This window comes from Nerophis ophidion, linkage group LG05, assembly GCF_033978795.1.
Source record: "Nerophis ophidion isolate RoL-2023_Sa linkage group LG05, RoL_Noph_v1.0, whole genome shotgun sequence".
NCBI lineage: Eukaryota > Metazoa > Chordata > Actinopteri > Syngnathiformes > Syngnathidae > Nerophis > Nerophis ophidion.
In genome coordinates, this window is record NC_084615.1 from 21,208,839 (window position 1) to 21,233,901 (window position 25,063).

Genomic DNA, 25,063 nt, shown 5'->3' on the forward strand with positions numbered 1-25,063 from the left:
CAAAAGGTGCACTGACATCATATTGAACCCTAAAGGTTAGGAATGAGATGGCACTTTAAGTTCATATGTGGACAAGTCTGGGTTTGGAGGTTGCCAAGAGAACGGTGCATTTTGGACTGCATTGTGCCGAGTGTGAAATTTGGTGGAGGAGTAATTATGGTGCGGGGTTGTTTTTCAGGAGTTGAGCTAGTGAAAGGAACTTTGAATGCCCCAGGATACCAAAACATTTTGGACAATTCCAGTTTGTAGCTGGCCCCTTCCTCCAACCTTGTGGACAGCCTTCTCAGAAGAGTTGAAGCTGTAATAGCTGCAAAAGGTGCACTGACATCACATTGAACCCTATAGGTTAGGAGTGGGGTGCCACTTTAAGTTTATTTGTGAGTCAAGGCAGGTGGCCAAAAACTTTTGGCAATATAATAATAATAATAGATGGTATTTGTAAAAAAACGAAAAAAAAAAAAAACACTTGAGTAAACAGCCTCAATGTGCTACAGTATATTAAAAAAAATAAAAAAATAAATAAATAAATAAAAATTAGAACAGCCTAATTTGTATAACTATATGCATATATTTGAAAAATAAATATTTTTAAGCCTTTTTTAAAAGCATCCACAGTCTGTGGTGCCCTCAGGTGGTCAGGGAGAACGTTTCACAGACTGGGAGCGGCAGAGCAGAAAGCCCGGTCCCCCATTGTTCGTAGCTTTGTCCTCGGAGGTTGGAAGAAATTAGCTTGTCCAGAGCGGAGGTGTCGTGTGGAGTATTTGGGGGTGAGCAGTTCTTTAAGGTAGAGGGGGTCATTTCCATTCTATTTCCATATTTAGTTGGATATTCAATATTGGCCGGAAGGAACCAGAAATTAGGAAACAGGAAGTGTCATTGCGAAATAGGAGTGGCACGCCGACAGCCAATTAGGTAAAAGTATCAACGACTGAGTTCTCGTCCCTTACGTCTCGTTGTGAATTATCTGCATGAAGTGAGGCGAGAAACTGTGATATCTTGATGCAATCAACTCCATAACAGAAACATGTTTTGAGTTGTGTTGGTTTTAAATGCAGGCACTAGCGGTAAAAAATGGATGGATGGAAAAATCAATAATCACTGATATTAATCAACATAATAATAATAATAATAATAATGATACAATTTTCTGTCACACCCAGGAAATCATGTTTTGTTTTGGTCACGTTATGTTTTGTTTTTTGGACATTCAGTTCTTGCTTTTGCACTTCCTTGTTTTCTTTGTTTCCATAGCGACTGATTAATTTTCACCTGGCCCTCATGTCACGCCCCTGTCCTCAGCCCTCACACCTGTTTGTAATGACCATAGTTATTATTTAAACCACAGTTACCTGGTAGTCAGTCTGGCAACTTCACATCCTGTATTCCTCAACTCTTTTCATGCCAAAGACCATGCTGTTTCAGTTTTGTTATTCATGCCACAGTGCAAGTGTTTTTGTTTCATGTTTATAGTTTGTAGCCTTTGTGCTAGTCATTTGTTTTTCATTAGTCAAGTTTGTTCTCCGCCATTGTGCGCGCCATTTGTTTGCCTTTATGTAGTTTGTTTGTATAGTAATAAATCAAAATGTACTCGCATTCATGTCTTGCTCGTGCCAATTTCCCTTTGCATCAGGAAAACAAACTATCCCATAGTCCAAGTCATAGTCCGAGTGTGACATTTTCAGACTTATAGCCCAGCCCTATGTTAATTATTTTCTCAGTATCAAAACGTATTTCTAGTTTAAATGACCATAAATGTTTTAATTTATTTCAGGCAAATGGTTATTATTTTTTTTTTTTTTTAATGGAACAACCTTAAAAAGGGAAGGGGGTATAATTTATAGAGCACACTTTGTACAAAAACGCTTTATGGGAAATTACAAGAAGGCAGAACTAAAAGTACAATAATCATGAACGTAATCTTAATTGAAATTAAAAAAACATCCATGGGACTCATTTTAATTGTTTTATTACAATAAAAATGATACAATTAATTATTTTTTCACACTGAGACTCACTGACTTTGGCTCATTTTCTGTGAAGAACATATATCAGAATAAATATTTAATGACCACATGCGCACGCACATGCCCACACACGCCCACACACACACACACACACACACACACACACACACACACACACACACACACACACACACACACACACACACACACACACACACACACACACACACACACCAGGCCTAGACAGGAGGAGGACAGTGTAGGGACCCAGAATATCAAATGTGCGAGAAAATGAGAGCAGACTGAACAGATGTTGATTGGGATAAGGTAAACATCTGTTCATAATTTTAACATAAAAGTGTTTAATTGTGAGGCATTCAAAACCACAAAATACAACGGGTCCATCAGACCCACAAACTCTGGCTGAGTAACCATAATATGAAAATTCCACAAGGGTTAAAACCAAAGAGTGTAGATGTAGTTTCTGACATCCAACAATGTTAATTAAAGGTATTCTTTGTTATAAATTAATCTATATTCTCTTTTTTGTTGTTTTATTTAATGTTAATTAGAATACATTGTTATGCAGAGGTGTACTTATAACAATTTTAAAGACGAATGATAATATTCACAGTCGCGGCGGAGAGTGGGCGCTGATTGTTTTCTTTTTTTGGGGGGTGGGGGGTTAAAATAACTGAGAAGCACTGTTACAAGGTGAGATCCTCTGTCGAAAAAAACATATTTTGAAAAACTCATAATAAAATATTTATCAAAACTTAAGAAATATCCGGATTTTTGGAAAGTTAATCACTATTAACGAATATGAGAAAATTGGAGGCCTTAGCCAGAAAGTACACTTTGGCATTAGGGTAAATGTGCCACTCTTGTTTTGTTGAGCCCTACAAAGTGTTTGTACTGTAAATATTGTACTTATTACACACCAGCTGTTTGATTGCAAGCTGCATCTTAGTTTGTAGTTTCCGATGTATTAAAATTGCCATGTAGAATTGGTAATGCTTATCGTTAGCATGTCCATGGCAAATCCAGCGTAATTTAGCATTGAGCTAGCGCATTTTATAAAGCAGCGTCTGACTGTACTTTTGAGTGCCTTCTTCTTGGCATGGAAAATTCTAAAATTACCTAGAAGCCGTTCGACTCAATCAGCTCTAGATTTTGACTGCCTGAGCTGGTGTCGAGTTTTCAACCGATGAGATATCACGTGAAACAAAAGTATCGAAATATGGTACCGTTTGATTTTACGTTAATCGGTACCCATTAGTACCGACAGACTTTGGTCGGTACATAGATAAGTAACAAATTCAGTACCCATCACTGATCAAAACACTACAAACACTGAAATCTACAAAACCCAAAACCAGTAAATCGGCACTTTGTGTAATTTGTAGATACAAATCATTTTCAACTTCAAAACGTTTGTATATTCAATTGAATAGACTGCAAAGATAGGCCAGTCTAGTACCCGCACTCTTTCACTATGAAGCCACGTTGTTGTAACACTTGGCTTGGCATGGTCTTGCTGAAATAATCAGGGGCGTCCATGATAACTTTGCTTGGATGGCAACATATGCTGCTCCAAAACCTGTATGTACATTACCGCATTAATGGTGTGTTCAAAGATGTGTAAGTTACCCATGCCGTGGGCACTAATACACCCCCACACCATCACAGAATCTGGCTTTTGAACTGTGGGTCTATAACAATCCGGATGGTTCTTTTCCTCTTTGGTCCGGAGGACATTTTGAAATGTGGACTCGTCAGACCACAAAACACTTTTCCACTTTGCATCGGTCCATCTTCGATGTGCGTGGGCCCAGAGAAGCTGGTGGCGTTTCTGGGTGTTGTTGATAAATCCCTTTGGAATTTTCTAAGTAGAGTTTTTATTTGCACTTACAGATGTAGCGAACAACTGTAGTTACTAACAGAGGTTTTCTGAAGTGTTCCTTAGCCCATGTGGTGATGTCATTTTTTTTTTTTTTAATTTTATGCTGTACGGCCTGAGGGATGGAAGGTCCGTAATATCATCGCTTATGTGCAGTGATTTCTCCATCCATCCATCCATTTTCTACCGCTTATTCCCTTTCGGGGTCGCGGGGGGCGCTGGCGCCTATCTCAGCTACAATCGGGTCTCCAGATTCTCTGAAACTTGTGATGATATTACGGACTGTAGATTGTTAAATCTCTAGATTCCTTGCAAAAGCTTGTTGAGAAACGTTCTTAAAATCTTGGACAATTTGCTCACCCATTTGTTCACAAAGTGGTGACCCTCGCCCTGTCCTTTTTTGTGAACGACTGAACATATCATGGAAGCTACTTTTATACACAATCATGGCACCCACCTGTTCCCAATTAGCCTGTTCACCTGTGGGATGTTCAAAATAAGTGTTTGATGAGCATTCCTCAACTTTGTCAGTCTTTTTTGCCACTTTAAACATGTTGCAGGCATCAAATTCTAAATGATCTAATAGGATTAGCAAATCATTGTATACTTTTTTTATTCATCATTTACACAACATGCAAACTTCACTGGTTTTGGGTTTTGCTATCAAAATTAATTATTCTGAGTTTGAACATATGTTTTTATTAATTTTCCCTCCAATTGAATGGTTTATTTTCCCCAATTATTTGCATTTGTAGTGAGCAAAACCGAGATCAGGTCCGGACTTTTCATATTTAAAAGTTTAGGCTACTTTGGTTTTCGTCATCGCAGTCCAAATCGTCCGGAAATGTAAACGATTTTCCCCAAAAGAAAAATTGTTAATCCAATTAATCTGTTCCATACACTCAAAAATGTTAACTTTACAAAGAATGTATTATAGTTTTACATGCACAAAGCGATTTAAAATGCACATACATAATAAACGAAATGAAGCCCCAACTAACGCCACTTCCTTACTTTGCTGCAAGTTCTTGAATTCACAACAGCGTTCCTCGCATTCTTGATCAAAGTGCTGGCGCTTGTGTTATATATCCCCCCCCCCCAAAAAAAATGCACTGGCACTATTAACTGATGCAATCACAAGCATGCGCGAAACAGCTTTGATCTCCACAAAATTGCAGAGGACAGCCAGTAAGCGCCATATTACCCTTGATTGCTTTGCTGGACTTACTATAGCAGTGTGGTGTGTTCAATGACAATTGGGAAACATGGACACTCGGGCCCGAGTCGACTTCGGTTGGACTATCCGTCCACCCATTGTCTACCGCTCGTCCCTTTGGTGGGACAAGACACAGGGACATTAAACTCAAAGGCAGATTTGTTTTGCATCAGATTATTGCTAATTTCCATCTGCAGTCTCCGGTTATCTAAATTAAGGAGATACAAAAACATGGAATACAATTATAACAATAAAATTATACTATTGCATGTAATCAAATTAAGAAAAGTCCTTAAATGACCTTTCATTGACACATACTTATATATTACAACCACTCCTCCTTTACATCCAAACACAGACAACACATGCCCTGTTCACACCTGTCATTATTTGTAAAAACAACCATAATTTTAAGACAAACACCTCACATCTTAAACCAAAAGGCTCTCATGCATAAATATAATACATATTAATATTTTGCAGCCGTACTCATAAAACAAAAAGCACAGACAATCTGCAATGTGCGCTTAATCATACTAAAAGCAAGACATATTTTTTGTTGTTGAAAACTGAATCATATTACAACCAAGGCGTATGAAAACCTACAGACCATTACGAAGGTCTTCTGAGTTAATTGGTGTCAGATTATTTATTTAGGACAATGCACATCCATGAACAATCTGAAGTTAAAAAAAAAAATATATATATATATATATATATATATATATATATATATATATATATATATATATATATATATATATATTTAAATGATTTTGGATCCGTACAATCAAAATAATATACTTGTGTGATTTTTTGCAGCTGTACTTAACTACAAAACATTCAGAGAATCAGCAAAGTATGTTTATTCATACTAAAACCAAGACAGTGTATGGAAACAGACATATTTTTGTTGAAAAATACTGTTGAAGTTTTTTTTTTTGCCTTCTTTATGATCATGTGCACCCTTTGTTTTATCACAATTTTGAGTTTTATTTTATTTTTTTACGAAAAATGCTTTGAGTCTTCCCACTCCTTTTCAGATTTTATGAATTGTGTTAGTTCAAAACACGTGATTATTCATCTATTTATTTAGGACAGCAAATTTGTTTTCTAATATAAGTGTTTTGTCCTAATTACAATGACAATAACAAAAAATATTGTTTTTCATGAGCTGTGGACTGGTACCCCTTTCAGAGATCACATTAAGTCCCCATGGAAACATTCACATTTTGCACAATGAGATGTACGCATGGGATCATGTGTACATTCCTGTCATTTTCGATTTGCAAAATGTATATACAGTATGTATATATATTTTATTATTATTTCTTTAATATAATATACCCCTTTCAGAGATCACATTTAGTCCCCATGAAAACATTCACATGTTGCACAATGAGATGTAAGAAATGTATTATATACATATATATATATATATATATATATATATATATATATATATATATATATATATATATATATATATATATATATATATATATATATATATATATATATATATATATATATATATATATATATATATATATGTATATATATATGTATATATATACATACATATATATATATATACTTACATACATACATACATACATACACATACATACATACATACATACACAAACACATATATTATATATATATATATATATATATATATATATATATATATATGTAGGTGTGGGAAAAATCACAAGACTACTTCATCTCTACAGAACTGTTTCATGAGGGGTTCCCTCAATCATCAGGAGATTTTAATGGAAGCATTCACATACAATGGTTTGTATAGGGCACAGAGTGGGTGGGTACAGGCAGGCGTAGGGTGTGGTGATTGGCTCATGTGTTACCTAGGAGGTGTTTCCGTCTGTGGCGGCATGTTGAAATGATTTCACTGCGCTTGTTGAGGGATGATAGATCTGGATGATATATAATAAACAGTTTCTCTTTTAAGCATAGGTTGCATCTTTTATTACCACTGTTGTAAGGTGTGCTGGATGCAAGAATTTGCCATGTTATTGAATATTCAACATTATTGTCTTTGAGGTTCCAAATGTGTTTGCTGAGTTCTCTAGAATTCCACAAAGTCTGGTTTCTAAAGGAGGCGTTGTGATTATTCCATCTTGTTTTGAACGCTCCTTCGGTTAATCCTACGTACGTGTCGGATGTGTTAATTTCCTTGCGTATTACCTTTGCTTGGTAAACGACTGATGTCTGTAAGCACCCTCCGTTGAGAGGGCAATCAGGTTTCTTGCGACAGTTACATTCATTATTGGTTTCAGAGTCGTTTAGTCTGGGGGTAGGCAGTCCTTTTGCAATTGCTTTGTTGTGGTTTGAAATGATTTGTTGTATGTTATTCATACAGCTGTAGCTCAATTTAATGTTGTTCTTGTTGAATATTTTTCTTAGGGTGTTGCCTTTGGGGAAGTGTTTGTCGATCAGAGTGAGGAACTTGCGGCCGATGTTGGTTGAGACGTTTTTACTGAATGGCGGATTGTACCAGATGATGTTGTTTCGTTTTCTGCTCTTTTTTGGTTGGTTTCCTGGAGTGGGTTCATAGGTGAGGGTGAAGTTGTATCCGCTTTCATCAAGTGCTTTCTGGTACGGGGGGGTTGCTTGGTCGAATTCAGCTTTGCTAGATGACAGCATCGATAGCCTTTTATTAATTCCGGTAGGTAATCGAACTCGTTGGGAGTTTCCTCCTCTCCCAGCTTGCTAGCCTCAACCTGAACCTTGGTATTTAACGTGATGACGGACTGGCAGTGTGCCACGCCTCGCCAAGGAGCAGCGAGAACACCAAGAAGCGCATATGCCAAATCTTCAAAGAAAACGGCCTACGGATCACGATTGAAGCCAACAAGCAAACCATCAACTTCCTCGACGTCACTTTCAACCTGAGAAATAACAGCTACCAACCATTCACGAAACCCAACACAACACTCCAATACGTGCACCATGACAGAAACCACCCACTCACCACCACAAAAAGAATACCTATATGTATATATATATATATATATATATATATATATATATATATATATATATATATATATGTTTTTAGCATTTCTTTAATACAATAACAGCATTTCATTAATAATATTTATAAATCAAGATTCTTAATAAATGACAGTAGAATAAGCACACATTTGATTGGTAAGTCATAGTGTGATGACCTGGAATTACAGATATCATTTGTTAAATTGCCATAAAACCAAGACAGCGGAGGAAAACAGGGACAAACTTTTGTTCAAAAACTGATTCGAATTAGGAAACATAGTCACCGCTAATAATACCTTCTGAGTTGAAGGGTTTCAGATTAAAAGGCTAAATCCTGTTCACATTGTGGAAGTACACTTTGACAAACGTGCAACGCACCGTGAGCGTGATTGGTGGGGAATGACAAAGTGTTGCGTGGGTGTTGTGGAGACGGCACGATGGTGTGGAAGCATTCTCGATGTGTTAAGGTCAGAAAAACCCAGCATCACATTCTGTTGGTGATGGTATTTGAAGGGATTTGTTCCTTTCAATGAATGGCTCATTGTTAAATGTCTTTTTTTTTTTTTTTTAAATATATTTGTTTACGCCAAGGAAACAATCACTGGCAGCAGTTATACGATAAGATTTGGATCGGAATAACTCAAACTTACACACTATATATACATTATTTACTCTACTGGTAGGAAATACTCTGAAATATTAGTAATAATTATATTTCTGTTTTAATTGGAAACATTACATAAGGTGATGCCATATCCCAAATTCCATCCATTATGCATCGACAAGATATCACTATTGGGAATTTTCCCTTACCTCAGTCTCGATTTGCGTTTGTCTTAATTAACAGCATGTGAGCTAGTTAGCTTCCTGCTAGCGACCCCTTCAGTGTGAGGATTTTTTATCAGTGGATGGAGCTTTGCTATGAGACCGAAAAAGATGCCAAAGCGGACCTTTGTTTCAGTGAAGAAGAAGGCACCGCCGGGAAACAAGTCAATGAAGGATTTCCAAACATTGAAACGCCCTGAGTGTTCAACAATGCCACATTTATTCCCAGACTTAAGGTCAAATATTTTGCATTTTGCTGTTTTTTCGGGGTTTTGGAGCACAACAATGAGATTTGTGTGTGAGTGTGTGTAAGTGTGTGTGTTGCCATTTAAGTTTGCTGTAATATTGTGTTGTTTGAATACAAAATAGATTGTTGAGCCATCACCCCCTTGTTGTATTGGTTTGTTAAACAACAACACCAACAATACATACAGACATACATACATACACACACATATATATATATATATATATATATATATATATATACATATATACACATATATATATATATATATATATATATATATATGTATGTACAAATACATATATACATACATATATATTTATATATATATACACACACACATATATATATATATATATATATATATATATATATATATATATATATATATATATATATATATATATATATATATATATATATATATATATATATATATATACACACACACACATACATATACATATATATATATATATATATATACATATATATATATATTTATATCTTTACTTATTAGGGTTGTCCCGATACCAATATTTTGGTACTGGCACAAAAATGTATTTCGATACAATCTTACAAACAAAATAGTGAACATAATAGACAAATTCTCTTTTAGTAGTAAGCAAACAAAAAAAGTCTCCTAAGTAGTCTGTTGACATATGCAGTAACATATTGTGTCATTTATCCACCTATTATTTTGTCAAATTTATCAGACACACTGTAAAAATTGTTTATTAATCGACTTGTTCATTTACTGTTAATATCTGCTTATTTTCTCTTTTAACATGTTCTATCTACACTTCTGTTAAAATGTAATACTCACTTATTCTTTTGTTGTTTGATACTTTACATTAGTTTTGGATGATACCGCACATTTAGGTATCGATATGATACCAAGCAGTTACAGGATCATACATTGGTCATATTTAGAGTCCTCATGTGTCCAGGGACTAATTGACTTTATAAACATGAATATATAATATAATATAATATATATATATATATATATATATATATATATATATATATATATATATATATATATTAAATGTGAGGCAAAAAAATATTGATGTAATCATAGTAGTATTGACTAGAAACGCTATTGTACTTGGTATCATTACAGTGGATATGAGGTGTAGATCCACCCATGGCATTTGTTTACATTGTGACGCAGGTGAGCTATTGTACTCTTCTACGGTGTGTGGTGAAGCATGTTTAGCTATTCCTCATCCTCCAGTGATAACGGTACATGTAAGACACTCACTTTATCGTCGTCATAGAGGCGAGGATTAGTGATTTAGAAGTAGCTACTGCAGACTGTGGATGGATGTTAGCTTCTAGCTACCTAGCCATGTTTAAAATCACCTCTTCCTGAGGGCGTTCCAGTGTTATAAAGTCACCTTTACCTTTAGTTTTATGCATAAAAATGTGTCCATTCTCTCTTGTCTGTCTCTATACTATGTCTGCTTATAAGAACTCTGTGATTGTGTGCTGCCAAACAAGTTCCTCTGCTCGTAAAACGAGAAAAAAAAATAAAAAAAAATTATAGGTGGTATAGTACCAAATATGTTTCATTAGTATTGCGCCACCTTACTAGTACCAGTATACTGTACAACCATAATAAATATATATACACACACACACACACACACACACACACACACACACACACACACACACACACACACACACACACACACACGCACACACACACACACACACACACAATACAGTGTCTTAAAATAGGGACTTTTGCCTAGGCTAGAACCAAGTACCCGTGTTCACATTGCTTTTTATAGAACTCTGTTTAACTATACAACTTTTTCAGCTGAGGAACCATGTTGAAGAACCAATTAAGTCCGTGACTTGAGGTTCCAATGTGTATAGACTTCAAAATTCTAACTCAAAAGCATATTGTGAAAATTCCAAGCCTGATTTCGGAGCAAAGCGCCACTGTGGAGGGGGCGTGGCCTGCGGACCTGCAGCGAAGCGGGGTGTGCCAGGACGGGCTTTGATATCAGCGACAGTTGCGCAAATGGCCCAGCTGGGCCTGGTTATCTAATCACCTGTCGTTCTGTTTAAAATGCAGCAGCCGGGGAGGAGAGAGTTGTTGGAGCTGGAGCAAGAGCAAGAGACCAACAGACAACTGCTGAAAAGCAATCTGAGAACATTTTCTAAAAATAAAAGTTTATTGTAACCATGAAACAGGCTCGCATGACAATGCTTGGTGGTCTGGAGGACCCCCTGGAAGAGAGCTTGCACAGCTACTAATTCCTAAACATTTCAACAACAGGGCAATAAACCCAAATTGGAAGCATGAAATAGTCTAAAAATGTCTTGTTCAGCTCAATACTTCCACGCAAGGTGATTTTGGAAGCATAATCGTTCACCCCCCCTTATTACACCAGCTTGGGATTTTGATGACTAATCAGTACACAGTGTAACCGGTCGGAGCACTTTTTTTCTGCCCTGACGCGCCATAAAACATACTTAATGAATTGAACCTCAAAAAGCGTTGTGGCGTGGCCATTCATTAAACTGGCGATAAGGTGGCATCAAACCCGCTGAACCATGCAGAGACTCCATTAGGAGCATTTCATCCACCACCACGGGCTTTCTAGTTCATTCTATGTGTGATTACAGTCATGCCAGCAACAGGTCATTGTGTTCTAATTGGATTTTTTTTTTTTTTTTGCATCCTTTGCATGGTCATGCACACGCTTTGTCAATTCGAAACTTTAAAAAAGTATTTATTTTGTACTGAAAAAGCTTTATGTGCTTCAGGCAGGGATGAGTTTAATAAAATGGCGTTTTTCCTACTTCTTTTCAGACCTGTTGAATTGTCCTTATTTATCTCCTGAATAATGTAAAGTCACTACAAAGGCGGATGCGCGCAATTTTTCCGGATTCATGCAGATCCCAAATACAGATCAGCAGGTACCATATGGGAGAAACAGCGTTTTTTTTTGCATAATATTGCGAAACAAAACGCCAGATCATACATCAATAATGCAATATCAATGGCGGAAATGTGTCCCGTGAAAAACCGTCCGATCGGAAACCTATAATAACTAAAAAATAATTAAAAAATAAATAAAATTGAAATAAAAAAATAAAAAAGTTCCTTGGGTGAATAATGTAAACTCACTACACCGGTATGTTTTAGGGCTTTCATGGCGAGTTTACTGACAGATATAAGTAAGAACTTTACACTACTTTATATCAGAAATGGCAACAGTGGAGGATGAATGTCCCATAACAAGAAGAAAGAGAAAAATAGGAAGCTTATCGACTATGGTGTCACCATGGACTACAAAGGCAGATTTGCGCAAAATTTCAGGATTTATGCAGAACCCAAATAGAGATCAGCAGGGACCAGAAGGTAAAAAAAAAGTTGCTTTTGCGTAATATTGCGAAACAATACGCCAGGTAATATATCAATAATGCAACATCAACGGCGGAAATGTGTCCCTTGAAAAAACGTCCGACTGAAACCCTCAAATAACTAAAGTTCCTTGGGTGAATAATGTAAACTTACAACACCGGTATGTTTTATGGCTTTCGTGGCGAGTTTACTGACATATATAAGTAAGAACTTTACACTACTTTATATTAGAAATGGCAACAGTGCAGGATGAATGTCCCATAACAAGAAGAAAGAGAAAAATAGGAAGCTTATCGACTATGGTGTCATAGGCGGAATTGCGCAAAATTTCAGGATGTATGCAGAACCCAAATAGAGATCAGCAGGTACCAGAAGGTACAAAAAAGTAGCTTTTGCCTAATATTGCGAAACGATACATCAGATAATGTAGCAATTATGCAACATCAACGCCGTAAATGTGTCCTGTGAAAAACCGTCCGACTGGAACCCTCTAATAACTAAAGTTCCTTGGGTGAATACTGTAAACTCACTATACCGGTATGTTTTACAGCTTTCGTGGCAAATTTGAGGACAGACATAAATAAGAACTTTACACTACTTTATATTAGAAATGGCAACAGTGGAGAATAAATGTCACATAACAAGAAAATAGAAAAAAAGAAGAAACTAATGTACTGCGGTGGTGCCACGGACTACAGAGGCGGATTCGCTCAATTTTTCAGGATTCATGCAGATCTCAAATACAGATCAGCAGGTACCAGAAAGTAAGAAATGTTGCTTTTGCATAATATTGCGAAACAAAACGCCAGATAATACATCAATAATGCAACATCAACGCCGGAAATGTGCCCCGTGACAAACCGTCCGACCGGAACCCTCTAATAACTAAAGTTCCTTGGGTGAATAATGTAAACTCACTACACCAGTATGTTGTAGTGCTTTCATGGCGAGTTTAAGGACAGATATAAGTAAGAAATTTACACTACTTTATATTAGAAATGGCAACAGTGGAGGATGAATGTGCCATAACAAGAAGAAAGAGAAAAATAGGAAGCTTATTGACTATGGTGTCACCACGGACTACAAAGGCAGATTTGCGCAAAATTTCATGATTTATGCAGAACCCAAATACAGATCAGCAGGTACCAAAATGGAAAAGTTACTTTTGCATAATATTGCAAAACAATACGCCAGATTATGTATTAATAATGCAACATCAATGCCGGAAGTGTGTCCCGTGAAAAAACGTCCGACTGAAACCCTCTAATAACTAAAGTTCCTTGGGTGAATAATGTAAACTCACTACACCGGTATGCTTTAGCGCTTTCATGGCGAGTTTACTGACAGATATAAGTAAGAACTTCACACTACGCTATATAAGAAATGGAAACAGCGGAGGATGAATGTCACATAACAAGAAGATAGAGAAAAATTAGAAGTTTATCGACTACGGCGTCACCACGGACTACAAAGATGGATTCTCGCAAAATTTCAGGATTTATGCAGAACCCAAATAGAGATCAGCAGGTACCAGACGGTAAAAAAAAGTTGGTTTTGCATGATATTGTGAAACAAAATGCCAGATAATATATCAATAATGAAACATCAACGCCGGAAATGTGTCCCGTGAAAAAATGTCAGACCGGAACTCGCTAATAATTAAAGTTCCTTGGGTTAATAATGTAAACTCACCAAACCGGTATGTTTTAGCGCTTTCATCGTGAGTTTACTGACATATATAAGTGCGAACTTTACACTTCTTTATATTAGAAATGGCAACAAAACAGGATGGATGTCCCATAAAAGGAAGGTGGAGAAAAATAAGAAGCTCATTGACTACGGTGTTGGCACAGATTACAGAAGCGGACTCACGCAAGTTTTCAGGATTTATGCAGATTCCAAATACAGATCAGCAGGTACCAGACGGTAAAAAAAAGTTGGTTTTGCATGATATTGTGAAACAAAACGTCAGATAATACATCAATAATGCAACATCAATGCCGGAAATGTGTCCCGTGACAAACTGTCCGACCGGAACCCTCTAATAACTAAAGTTCCTTGCATGTAAAATGTAAACTCAGTACATCGGTATGTTTTCGTGCTTTAATGGCGAGTTTACTGACAGACATAAGTAAGAACTTTACGCTACTTTATATTAGAAATGGCAACAGCGGAGGATGAATGCATCATAACAACAAGATAGAGAAAAATAAGAAGCTTATCAACTACCATGTCGACACAGACTACCAAGGCGGATGCGCACAAAGTTTCAGGATTCATACATACCCCAAATACAGATTAGCAGGTACCAAAAGGTAAAAAAAAAGTTGCTTTTGCATAATATTGCGAAACAAAATGCCAGATAATATGTCTTACCTTATACACATACCATAATAATAAAAAGTAAAATAAAGCGGTGCGGCTTCATAGCTTACCAAAGTCGCACTTAAGCATTTTTTATCAATTTTGGAGTGCCTTGTGTAATGTTCTATTTAAAATGTTGGTGTTTACTCAAGTTATACTGCCATCATATTACTGTCTACTTGTATCCCTTATGTTTGGCTGCCATTTACTGGTCACACTTATCACTACACCATGTACCAAATAAAATTGCTTCGAGGTCGGTAAGCACAACCAGAATTACTTCGTACATTCGGCGCATTGTCGAATTTTGAGGGAAAAAAAGGATTTTAAAGTGTGCCTTATAGTCTGGAAAATACGGTATTTGAGAAATCAGACTAATTTAGTGAATGGATACACAGTCAGGCTTCATAGCTTACCAAACTCGTACTAAAATATGTTGAGCGAATTTTAAATGAAGTGTGTAATGTTCCATATTTTCAATGGAAAATATAAAATGTTGGTGTTGTTTACTTGAGTCATATTGCAGTCTACACGTATCTCTTTTGTGTGACTGCCATCATATTGCAGTCTACACATATATAATAATAATAATAATGGATTTGATTTATATCGCGTTTTTCTATTATTAGATACACAAAGCGCTCACAGAGAAGTTGGAACCCATCATTCATTCACACCTGGTGGTGGTGAGCTACATCTGTAGCCACAGCTGCCCTGGGGTATGTGTAACTTATGTGTAACTGCCATCTACTGGTCACACTTATCATTTCACTATGCACCCAATAATATAACTCCAAGGTTGGTAAGCACAACCAAAATGATTCCGTACATTAGGGGGGTGATAAGGCGCACTGTCGATTTTACAGAAAATGAAAGGATTTTAAGTGCGCCTTATAGTCAAAAAAATACAGTTTATGTATTTAAATTTTTTTTACTTTCTCTCAAAAATGTGTTATGGGTGTTTGGACCAAACCAACTGAATTTGAAATATTTCTTATGGGGGAAAAAAAAAATGAAGCTTACAATTTCTGACATTTCTGTTGTCGTCCGGCCTTTCCGAACAGATACGTGTGTGAAAGTTGAAAATGTAGTTGACGAAACATGTTAGCATGGAGTTTGTCATGCTTATGGTGGGTGCAGGGCTTGCAGTGAAGAAATGAGCACAGGACTTACATTCACAGAGGTGATCTTCCCAAGTTGACAGGCTTCCTGCAAGAACAGAAGAAGAGTCGTCTTAGATCGGCATCTCTCCGTGTCTGACGGAGAATTTCATAACGGAAATACAGTCCTATATTTCCCGGACTATAAGCCGCTACTTTCCCCCCCCACACACGCTATAACTCTTTCCAAAAAAAACATTGTAGGAGAGGTGTAGTCAGCACTGCCTGCAGGAGAAAAAGTCACCGCCGCTGTCCATGGTGCTGAGGACGAGCATCATCAAAACGTTGTTCAATTCTGGATGGCGGTCTACTGTGACGTTTGTGATCGGCGGTTCGGCTCGGAAGCGACTTCCACAGTTATGTATTCGACAAATAGCTTTCGTAAATTGTGTTATTGTTTGTGCTGTGGCGCCATCTTTTGGACAAGTTCGCTAACAGCAGCTGCTGCAGCTTGAGCGTCTGCATGTATTTTCTTCGTTTCTACTCCTATGCTTTCTTTAGTCATCCACTCCAAGAAGCGTTTTTGTGAGTTTTACAATATAACAAAAACAACTCATACTTACCGTGCTAAACCATCACGTTTGATAGTAGTGTTTTCATACATATTTGTACGTGCTATAGTAATCAGGCTAGCGTCATTAGCTATCGTTTTAACACGTTTACAAATGTTTGCGTTAGTATTATTTACATTCTGTTTTGCATTGTTTCAGGTATGTACATTCGCCAAAACGTCACCGTGGATGACGATGAGTTCTGTTTTGCTTGATCAGCCGTTTTACTGCCTTGTTACCGGCCCCGCTTGGAAACAATTAAGGTATGTAAATAAACATGTACAAAATATTTGTGCAAGTATTTCTTTTAACAAGCTATATAGCTGAGGCTTATAGCCCAGCGCGGCTGAATATTGTGACCGGAAATCGCGGTAAGTATCAAGAGACGACACAGTTTTCATAAATTGTGTTATTGTTTGTGCTATTGCCGTCTTTTGGATGAGTTTGAACATCTGCAGTGTTTTCCTCTATTTAATAATAATAATTATAATAAACAATAGCTAGCTAATGACTTCTGTTTTGTTTGATCAGCCGTTTTACTGCCTTGTTACCAGCCCCGCTTGGAAACAATTAAGGTATGTAAATAAACATTAACACAATATTTTTGCAAGTACCTCTTTTAACAAGGTATATAGCTGAGGCTTATAGTCCAGCGCGGCTAAATATTGTGTTCCGAAATCGCGGTAAGTATCAAGAGACGACACAGTTTTCATTAATTGTGTTATTGTTTGTGCTATTGCCGTCTTTTGGACGAGTTTGAACATCTGCAGTGTTTTCCACTATTTAATAATAATAATGATAATAATAAACAATAGTTAGCTAATGATTTCTGTTTTGTTTGATCAGCCGTTTTACTGCCTTGTTACCGGCCCCGTTTGGAAACAATAAAGGTATGTAAATAAACATTTACCATATATTTGTGCAAGTATCTCTTTTAACAAGGTATATAGGTGAGGTTTATAGTCCAGTGCGGCTAAATATTGTGTCCAGAAATCGCGGTAAGTATCAAGAGACAACACAGTTTTCATAAATTGTGTTTCTGTTTGTGCTATTGCCGTCTTTTGCACGAGTTTGAACAACTGCAGTGTTTTCCTCTGTTTAATAATAATAAACAATAGCTAGCTAATGACTTCTGTTTTCTTTGATCAGCCGTTTTACTGCCTTGTTACCGGCCCCGCTTGGAAACAATTAAGGTATGTAAATAAACATTTACAAAATATTTGTGCAAGTATCTCTTTTAACAAGGTATACAGCTGAGGCTTATAGTCCAGTGTGGCTAAATATTGTGTCCGAAAATCGTGGTAAGTATCAAGAGACGACACAGTTTTCATAAATTGTGTTATTGTTTGTGCTATTGCCGTCTTTTGGACGTGTTTGAACATTTGCAGTGTTTTCCTCTGTTTAATAATAATAATAATAATAAGAAAAATAAAAAACAATAGCTAGCTAATGACTTTGATCTGCTTGATCAGCCGTTTTACTGCCTTGTTACCGGCCCCGCTTGGAAACAATTAAGGTATGTAAATAAACATTTACAAAATATTTGTGCAAGTAACTCTTTTAACAAGGTATATAGCTGAGGCTTATGGCCCAGCGCGGCTAAATATTGTGGCCGGAAATCACGGTAAGTATCAAGAGACGACACAGTTTTCATTAATTGTGTTATTGTTTGTGCTATTGCCGTCTTTTGTACAAGTTTGAACATCTGCAGTGTTTTCCTCTGTTTAATAATAATAATAATAATAATAAACAATATCTAGCTAATGACTTCTGTTTTGTTTGATCAGCTGTTTTACTGCCTTGTTACCGGCCCCGCTTGGAAACAATTAAGCTATGTAAATTTAGGGTTACAAAATCTTTCTTTAAATAACAATTTTTACCTGCGGCTTATAGTCCAGTGCGGCTAATGTATGGAAATATTTTTTTTGTACCCTAAAATGTAGAGGGTGCGACTTGTAGACGGAACTTTCCAGCCTGCTATAAACCACTTAAATCAACACCGGACACTCGCATATGCAGTACTTGCAAATTTAAAGTATTTTCTTTTTTGTAATTGACGTTTTGTGTACATATTGATTCCCCATTCCGCCTATGAAGCACATTTTCTGAGCGTGCGCCCTCCCACCACCGCAAAAGGAGGGGAGGGAGGGCAAAAACCTGACGTCCTGACACGAGCCATACCGCACATCTGACACTCTGATAAAGATGTTTTATATACATGTCAAGGAAGAAAGCGAGCGGAAAATCAAACAAAGCATCAAACATGAACAACACACACAGACAAGCTTCTAAATTGGGAACAAAAGACACCCGCAAGCCCATAAAAAGAAATCAAGAAAAGGAGAGAAAAAAAAAGAAAAAAAGCATCATCTCTCTGAGGACTGAGATAACTCACGGAGAGATAAGAGTATTTAATTTTTAATCACCATTTTTTGTTTTCTTTGTACGGCGTATCATAATCAGGGCACATGACTTGATTTGTAAAGAAAATAGAATAAATCTAGCGGGGGGGCGAGAGGCACTTAGACTGATGGCGTGGAATGCTGCAACAACGATGATGTCGCCATAATTGTTCCTTGAAGTGACTGAACAACACACGTTCCTCTCGTCTTAGACACAACTAGCACAACTTTAAGGATGGACCACGACATAAAGAACCAACAAGAAAATTACAAAAACCCAAAACTAGTGAAGTTGGCACGTTGTGTAAATTGTAGACAAAAAAAGCCATTTATCAACAACACCCGGAAATGCTTCGCCGGGCCCCGAGCTCATCTAAGATGCACTGATGTAAAGTGGAAACGTTTTCTGTGGTCTGACAAGTCCACGTTTCAATTTTTTGGGGGGGGATCTGTGGATGTCGTGTCCTCCGGACCAGAGAGGAAAAAGAACCATCCAGACTGTTCTTGGCGCAAAATTGAAAAACCAGCATATGTGATGGCATGGGGGTGTATTAGTGCCCAAGGCATGGGTAACTTACACATCTGTGAAGGTACCATTAATGCTGAAAGGTACATACAGGTTTTGAAGCAACATATGTGGCCATCCAAGCAACGTATTTCTCAGGGGCCCCCCTGCTTATTTCAGCAAGACAATGCCAAGCCACATTCTGCAGGGTGTTACAACAGCAAAGCTGCGGGTACTAGACTGGCCTGCCTGTAGTCCAGACCTGTCTCCCGTTGAAAATGTGTAGCTCATTATGAAGCCTAAAATACCGTAATGGAGACTTTTAAACAACTTAAAGGCCTACTGAAATGAGATTTTCTTATTTAAACGGGGATAGCAGGTCCATTCTATGTGTCATACTTGATCATTTCGAGATATTGCCATATTTTTGCTGAAAGGATTTAGTAGAGAACATCGACGATAAAGTTCGCAACTTTTGGTGCTGATAAAAAAGCCTTGCCTGTACCGGAAGTAGCAGACGGGTTGTGGAGCTCCTAACATCTGAACATTGTTTACAATCATGGGCACCAGCAGCGAGAGCGATTCGGACCAAGAAAGCGACGATTTCCCCATTAATTTGAGCGAGGATGAAAGATTTGTGGATGTGGAAAGTGTGAGTGAAGGACTAGAAAAAAAAATAAAAAATAAAAAAGACTATAGAGTGAAAGCAAATCAGATGTTATTAGACAAATTTACTAGGATAATTCTGGAAAAAACCCTTATCTGCTTATTGTGTTACTAGTGTTTTAGTGAGATTATATGGTCCCACCTGTACAACCTGAAGGTCGGCCCCACACCTTTCTTCAGCACTAGTCGACGGGTGGTGGCGGTGCCCATCTCTGCCCTTCCCAGGACCCTCTTCGAAACACGATCTTTAGAAATGATCGCTGCATATTACACTGTACTTTGTGTGAGTGGTCCAATCCAACCGTGTTGGCTTGACCGCTCTGTTCCATAGCAAAGCTTCACCGTCATCTTTCGGGAATGTAAACAATGAAATACCGGCTGTGTTTGTGTTGCTAAAGGCGGCCGCAATACACCGCTTCCCACCTACAGCTTTCTTCTTTGACGTCTCCATTATTCAATGAAAAAATTGCAAAAGATTCAGCAACACAGATGCCCATAATACTGTGGAATTATGCGATGAAAAGAGACGACTTATAGCTGTGAACGGTGCTGGAACAAATTGTCCTCTACAATGCGTGACCTCACGATGTTTTAGCATGATACTTCCGCGCAAATTTTAAAATTGCAATTTAGTAAACTAAACCGGCCGTATTGGTATGTGTTGCTACGTTAAGATTTCATCATTGATATATAAACTATCAGACTGCGTGGTCGGTAGTAGTGGGTTTCAGTAGGCCTTTAAGCTGTACGTCAAGCAAGAATGGGAAATAATTCCAACTGAAAAGCTTAAAAAATTTGATCTCTTGGAGATTTACGCAGTGTTGTTAAAAGGAAAGGCCATGTAACACCGTGGTAAAAATGCACCTGTGCCAACTTTTTTGCAATGTTTTGCTGCCATTAAATTCCAAGTTAATGATTATTTGCAAAAAAACCAAACAAATAAATATCTTGTCTTTGCAGTCTATTCAATTGAATACAAGTTGAAAAGGATTTGCAAATCATTGTATTCTGTTTTTATTTACCATTTACACAACGTGCCAACTTCACTGGTTTTGGGGTTTTGTAAGTTGGATTGTCATTTGGCTCAATGTTCTCTCCATCAACGAGTGAAAATGCTAAAAACTTGCATTTAATCAATCAATCAATCAATGTTTATTTATATAGCCCCAAATCACAAATGTCTCAAAGTACTGCACAAATCATTACGACTACAACATCCTCGGAAGAACCCACAAAAGGGCAAGGAAAACTCACACCCAGTGGGCAGAGAGAATTCACATCCAGTGGGACGCCAGTGACAATGCTGACTATGAGAAACCTTGGAGAGGACCTCAGATGTGGGCAACCCCCCCCCCCTCTAGGGGACCGAAAGCAATGGATGTCGAGCGGGTCTAACATGATACTGTGAAAGTTCAATCCATAGTGGCTCCAACACAGCCGCGAGAGTTCAGTTCAAGCGGATCCAAGACAGCAGCGAGAGTCCCGTCCACAGGAAACCATCTCAAGCGGATCAGCAGCGTAGAGATGTCCCCAACCGATACAGGCGAGCGGTCCATCCTGGGTCCCGACGAGCGGTCCATCCTGGGTCTCGACTCTGGACAGCCAGTACTTCATCCATGGTCATCGGTCATCCACAAGGGAGGGGGGGACATAGGAGAAAGAAAAGAAGCGGCAGATCAACTGGTCTAAAAAGGAGGTCTATTTAAAGGCTAGAGTATACAGATAAGTTTTAAGGTGAGACTTGGTGTCGTTTTGTATCCCAGTGCCATCCAGCCTGGTGTCGTTTTTGTATCCCAGTGCCAACACTTTTAAAACCTTTAGCATATCCGTATGTGGAATTAAATTACAGAATCGATTAACTAAAGAAATCAGTTAACATTCAGATTCAGTTCAAGAGACTTATCAAAATACGAGTGTTCACAAAGTACACAGAACAATAATTATAATGAAAATCTTCAACATTTGTATTTATTTATTTTTAGATATGTATTTAACCCTTGTGTAATGTTCATATTGTTGTTACTCACACACACACACATACACACACAGCAGGCCTAGACAGGAGGAGGACAGAGTGTAGGTACACAGAACATCAGAGGGTCAATTGTGCGAGAAAATGAGAGCAGACAGTGTTGACAAACAGTGTTGCAACCTTGTCTGGGAACCGCAGGTGCAGAAACACAAAAGAAGAATCCCTGTGGGATCCAGAAACTGGGAGAGAAATTTTCCGTGCAACGTTTTTATATTGATGTTACTCAGCCAGCGTTTGTGGGTCTGATGGACCCGTTGCATTTTGTGTCTTTTAATGCCTCACAATCAAACACTTTTATGTTAAAATACTGAACAGATGTTTATTGGGATAAGGTAAAAGTATTTTATGTTAAAATACTAAACAGATGTTTATTGGGATAAGGTAAACGTCTGTTCAGTATTTTAGCATAAAAGTGTTTGATTGTGAGGCATTAAAAGCCACAAAATGCAACGGGTCCATCAGACCCACACACACTGGCTGAGTAACAACAATATAAATGTTGCACGGGAAATTTATCTGCCAGTTTCTGCATCCCACAGGGATTCTTCTTTTGTGTTTCTGCACCTGCGGTTCCCACACGAGGTTGCAACACTGTTTGTCAACACTGTCTGCTCTCATTTTCTCTCACAATTGACCCTTTAATGTTTTGTGTACCTACACTCTGTCCTCCTCCTGTCTAAGCCTGCTGTGTGTGTGTGTGTATGTGAGTGTGTGTGCATATGTGTGTGTGTGGTACACAGAACATCAATTTCCACACTTCTATTGGCCCTGTGTCCAGTGGACCCGTCATCTTATATGTAATAGAAATGTGTAAGGGGGGTGTATGGTGTGTGGTCTTTAAACATTTATTTCCTCACAGAAAATGAGCCAAAGTCAGTGAGTCTCAGTTTTAGATTAATTAATTGTATCACTTTTCTTTTAATGAAAAATATGAAAACGGGTCCCACAGACCAGAACACCACACAAGGGTTAATATTTGTTTACTTACTATGTTGTATTATTATGTTATATAACCCCTAAAGAGACAAGCGGTAGTAAATGGATGGATGAAATTAACTAAACGTACTTGGTGTTTTTGTAACCCAGTGCCATCCAGCTTGGTGTCGGTTTTTTAACCCAGTGCCATCCAGCTTGGTGTTGTTTTTGTAACCCAGTGCCATTCAGCTTGGTGTTGTTTTTGTAACCCAGTGCCATCCAGCTTGGTGTTTTTTTCGTAACCCAGTGCCGTCCAGCTTGGTGTCGTTTTTGTAACCCAGTGCCATCCAGCTTGGTGTTTTTTTTATAACCCAGTGCCATCCAGCATGGTGTTGTTTTTGTAACCCAGTGCCATCCAGCTTGGTGTTGTTTTTGTAACCCAGTGCCATCCAGCATGGTGTCGTTTTTATAACCCAGTGCCATCCAGCTTGGTGTCGTTTTTGTAACCCAGTGCCATCCAGCATGGTGTCGTTTTTGTAACCCAGTGCCATTCAGCATGGTGTCGTTTTTGTAACCCAGTGCCATCCAGCTTGGTGTCGTTTTTGTAACCCAGTGCCATCCAGCTTGGTGTTGTTTTTGTAACCCAGTGCCATCCAGCTTGGTGTCGTTTTTGTAACAGTGCCGTCCAGCTTGGTGTCGTTTTTCTAACCCAGTGCCATCCAACTTGGTGTTTTTTTTGTAACCCAGTGCCATCCAGCTTGGTGTTGTTTTTGTAACCCAGTGCCATCCAGCTTGGTGTTGTTTTTGTAACCCAGTGCCGTCCAGCATGGTGTCGTTTTTATAACCCAGTGCCATCCAGCTTGGTGTCGTTTTTGTAACCCAGTGCCATCCAGCATGGTGTCGTTTTTGTAACCCAGTGCCATTCAGCATGGTGTCGTTTTTGTAACCCAGTGCCATCCAGCTTGGTGTCGTTTTTGTAACCCAGTGCCATCCAGCTTGGTGTTGTTTTTGTAACCCAGTGCCATCCAGCTTGGTGTCGTTTTTGTAACAGTGCCGTCCAGCTTGGTGTCGTTTTTCTAACCCAGTGCCATCCAACTTGGTGTTTTTTTTGTAACCCAGTGCCATCCAGCTTGGTGTTGTTTTTGTAACCCAGTGCCATCCAGCTTGGTGTTGTTTTTGTAACCCAGTGCCGTCCAGCATGGTGTCATTTTTGTAACCCAGTGCCATCCAGCTTGGTGTTTTTTTCGTAACCCAGTGTCGTCCAGCTTGGTGTCGTTTTTGTAACCCAGTGCCATCCAACTTGGTGTTTTTTTTGTAACCCAGTGTCGTCCAGCTCGGTGTTGTTTTTGTAACCCAGTGCCATCCAGCTTGGTGTCGTTTTTGTAACCCAGTGCCATCCAGCTTGGTGTTTTTTTTGTAACCCAGTGTCGTCCAGCTTGGTGTCGTTTTTGTAACCCAGTGCCATCCAACTTGGTGTTTTTTTTGTAACCCAGTGTCGTCCAGCTCGGTGTTGTTTTTGTAACCCAGTGCCATCCAGCTTGGTGTCGTTTTTGTAACCCAGTGCCATCCAGCATGGTGTCGTTTTTGTAACCCAGTGCCATTCAGCATGGTGTCGTTTTTGTAACCCAGTGCCATCCAGCTTGGTGTCGTTTTTGTAACCCAGTGCCATCCAGCTTGGTGTTGTTTTTGTAACCCAGTGCCATCCAGCTTGGTGTCGTTTTTGTAACAGTGCCGTCCAGCTTGGTGTCGTTTTTCTAACCCAGTGCCATCCAGCTTGGTGTTTTTTTTGTAACCCAGTGCCATCCAGCTTGGTGTTGTTTTTGTAACCCAGTGCCGTCCAGCATGGTGTCATTTTTGTAACCCAGTGCCATCCAGCTTGGTGTTTTTTTCGTAACCCAGTGTCGTCC

General features: G+C 38.3%; 1 protein-coding gene across 1 annotated transcript in view; it reads right to left on the minus strand.

The window, feature by feature from the left end:
* Positions 1 to 25,063, minus strand: part of pcdh11 (protocadherin 11) — a 591,758-nt gene that overhangs the window by 201,409 nt on the left and 365,286 nt on the right. The window contains exon 4 of the mRNA XM_061900330.1: positions 16,099 to 16,134. Within this exon, the coding sequence (XP_061756314.1) occupies positions 16,099 to 16,134 (36 nt within the window). The remainder of the gene's footprint in view (positions 1 to 16,098; positions 16,135 to 25,063) is intronic.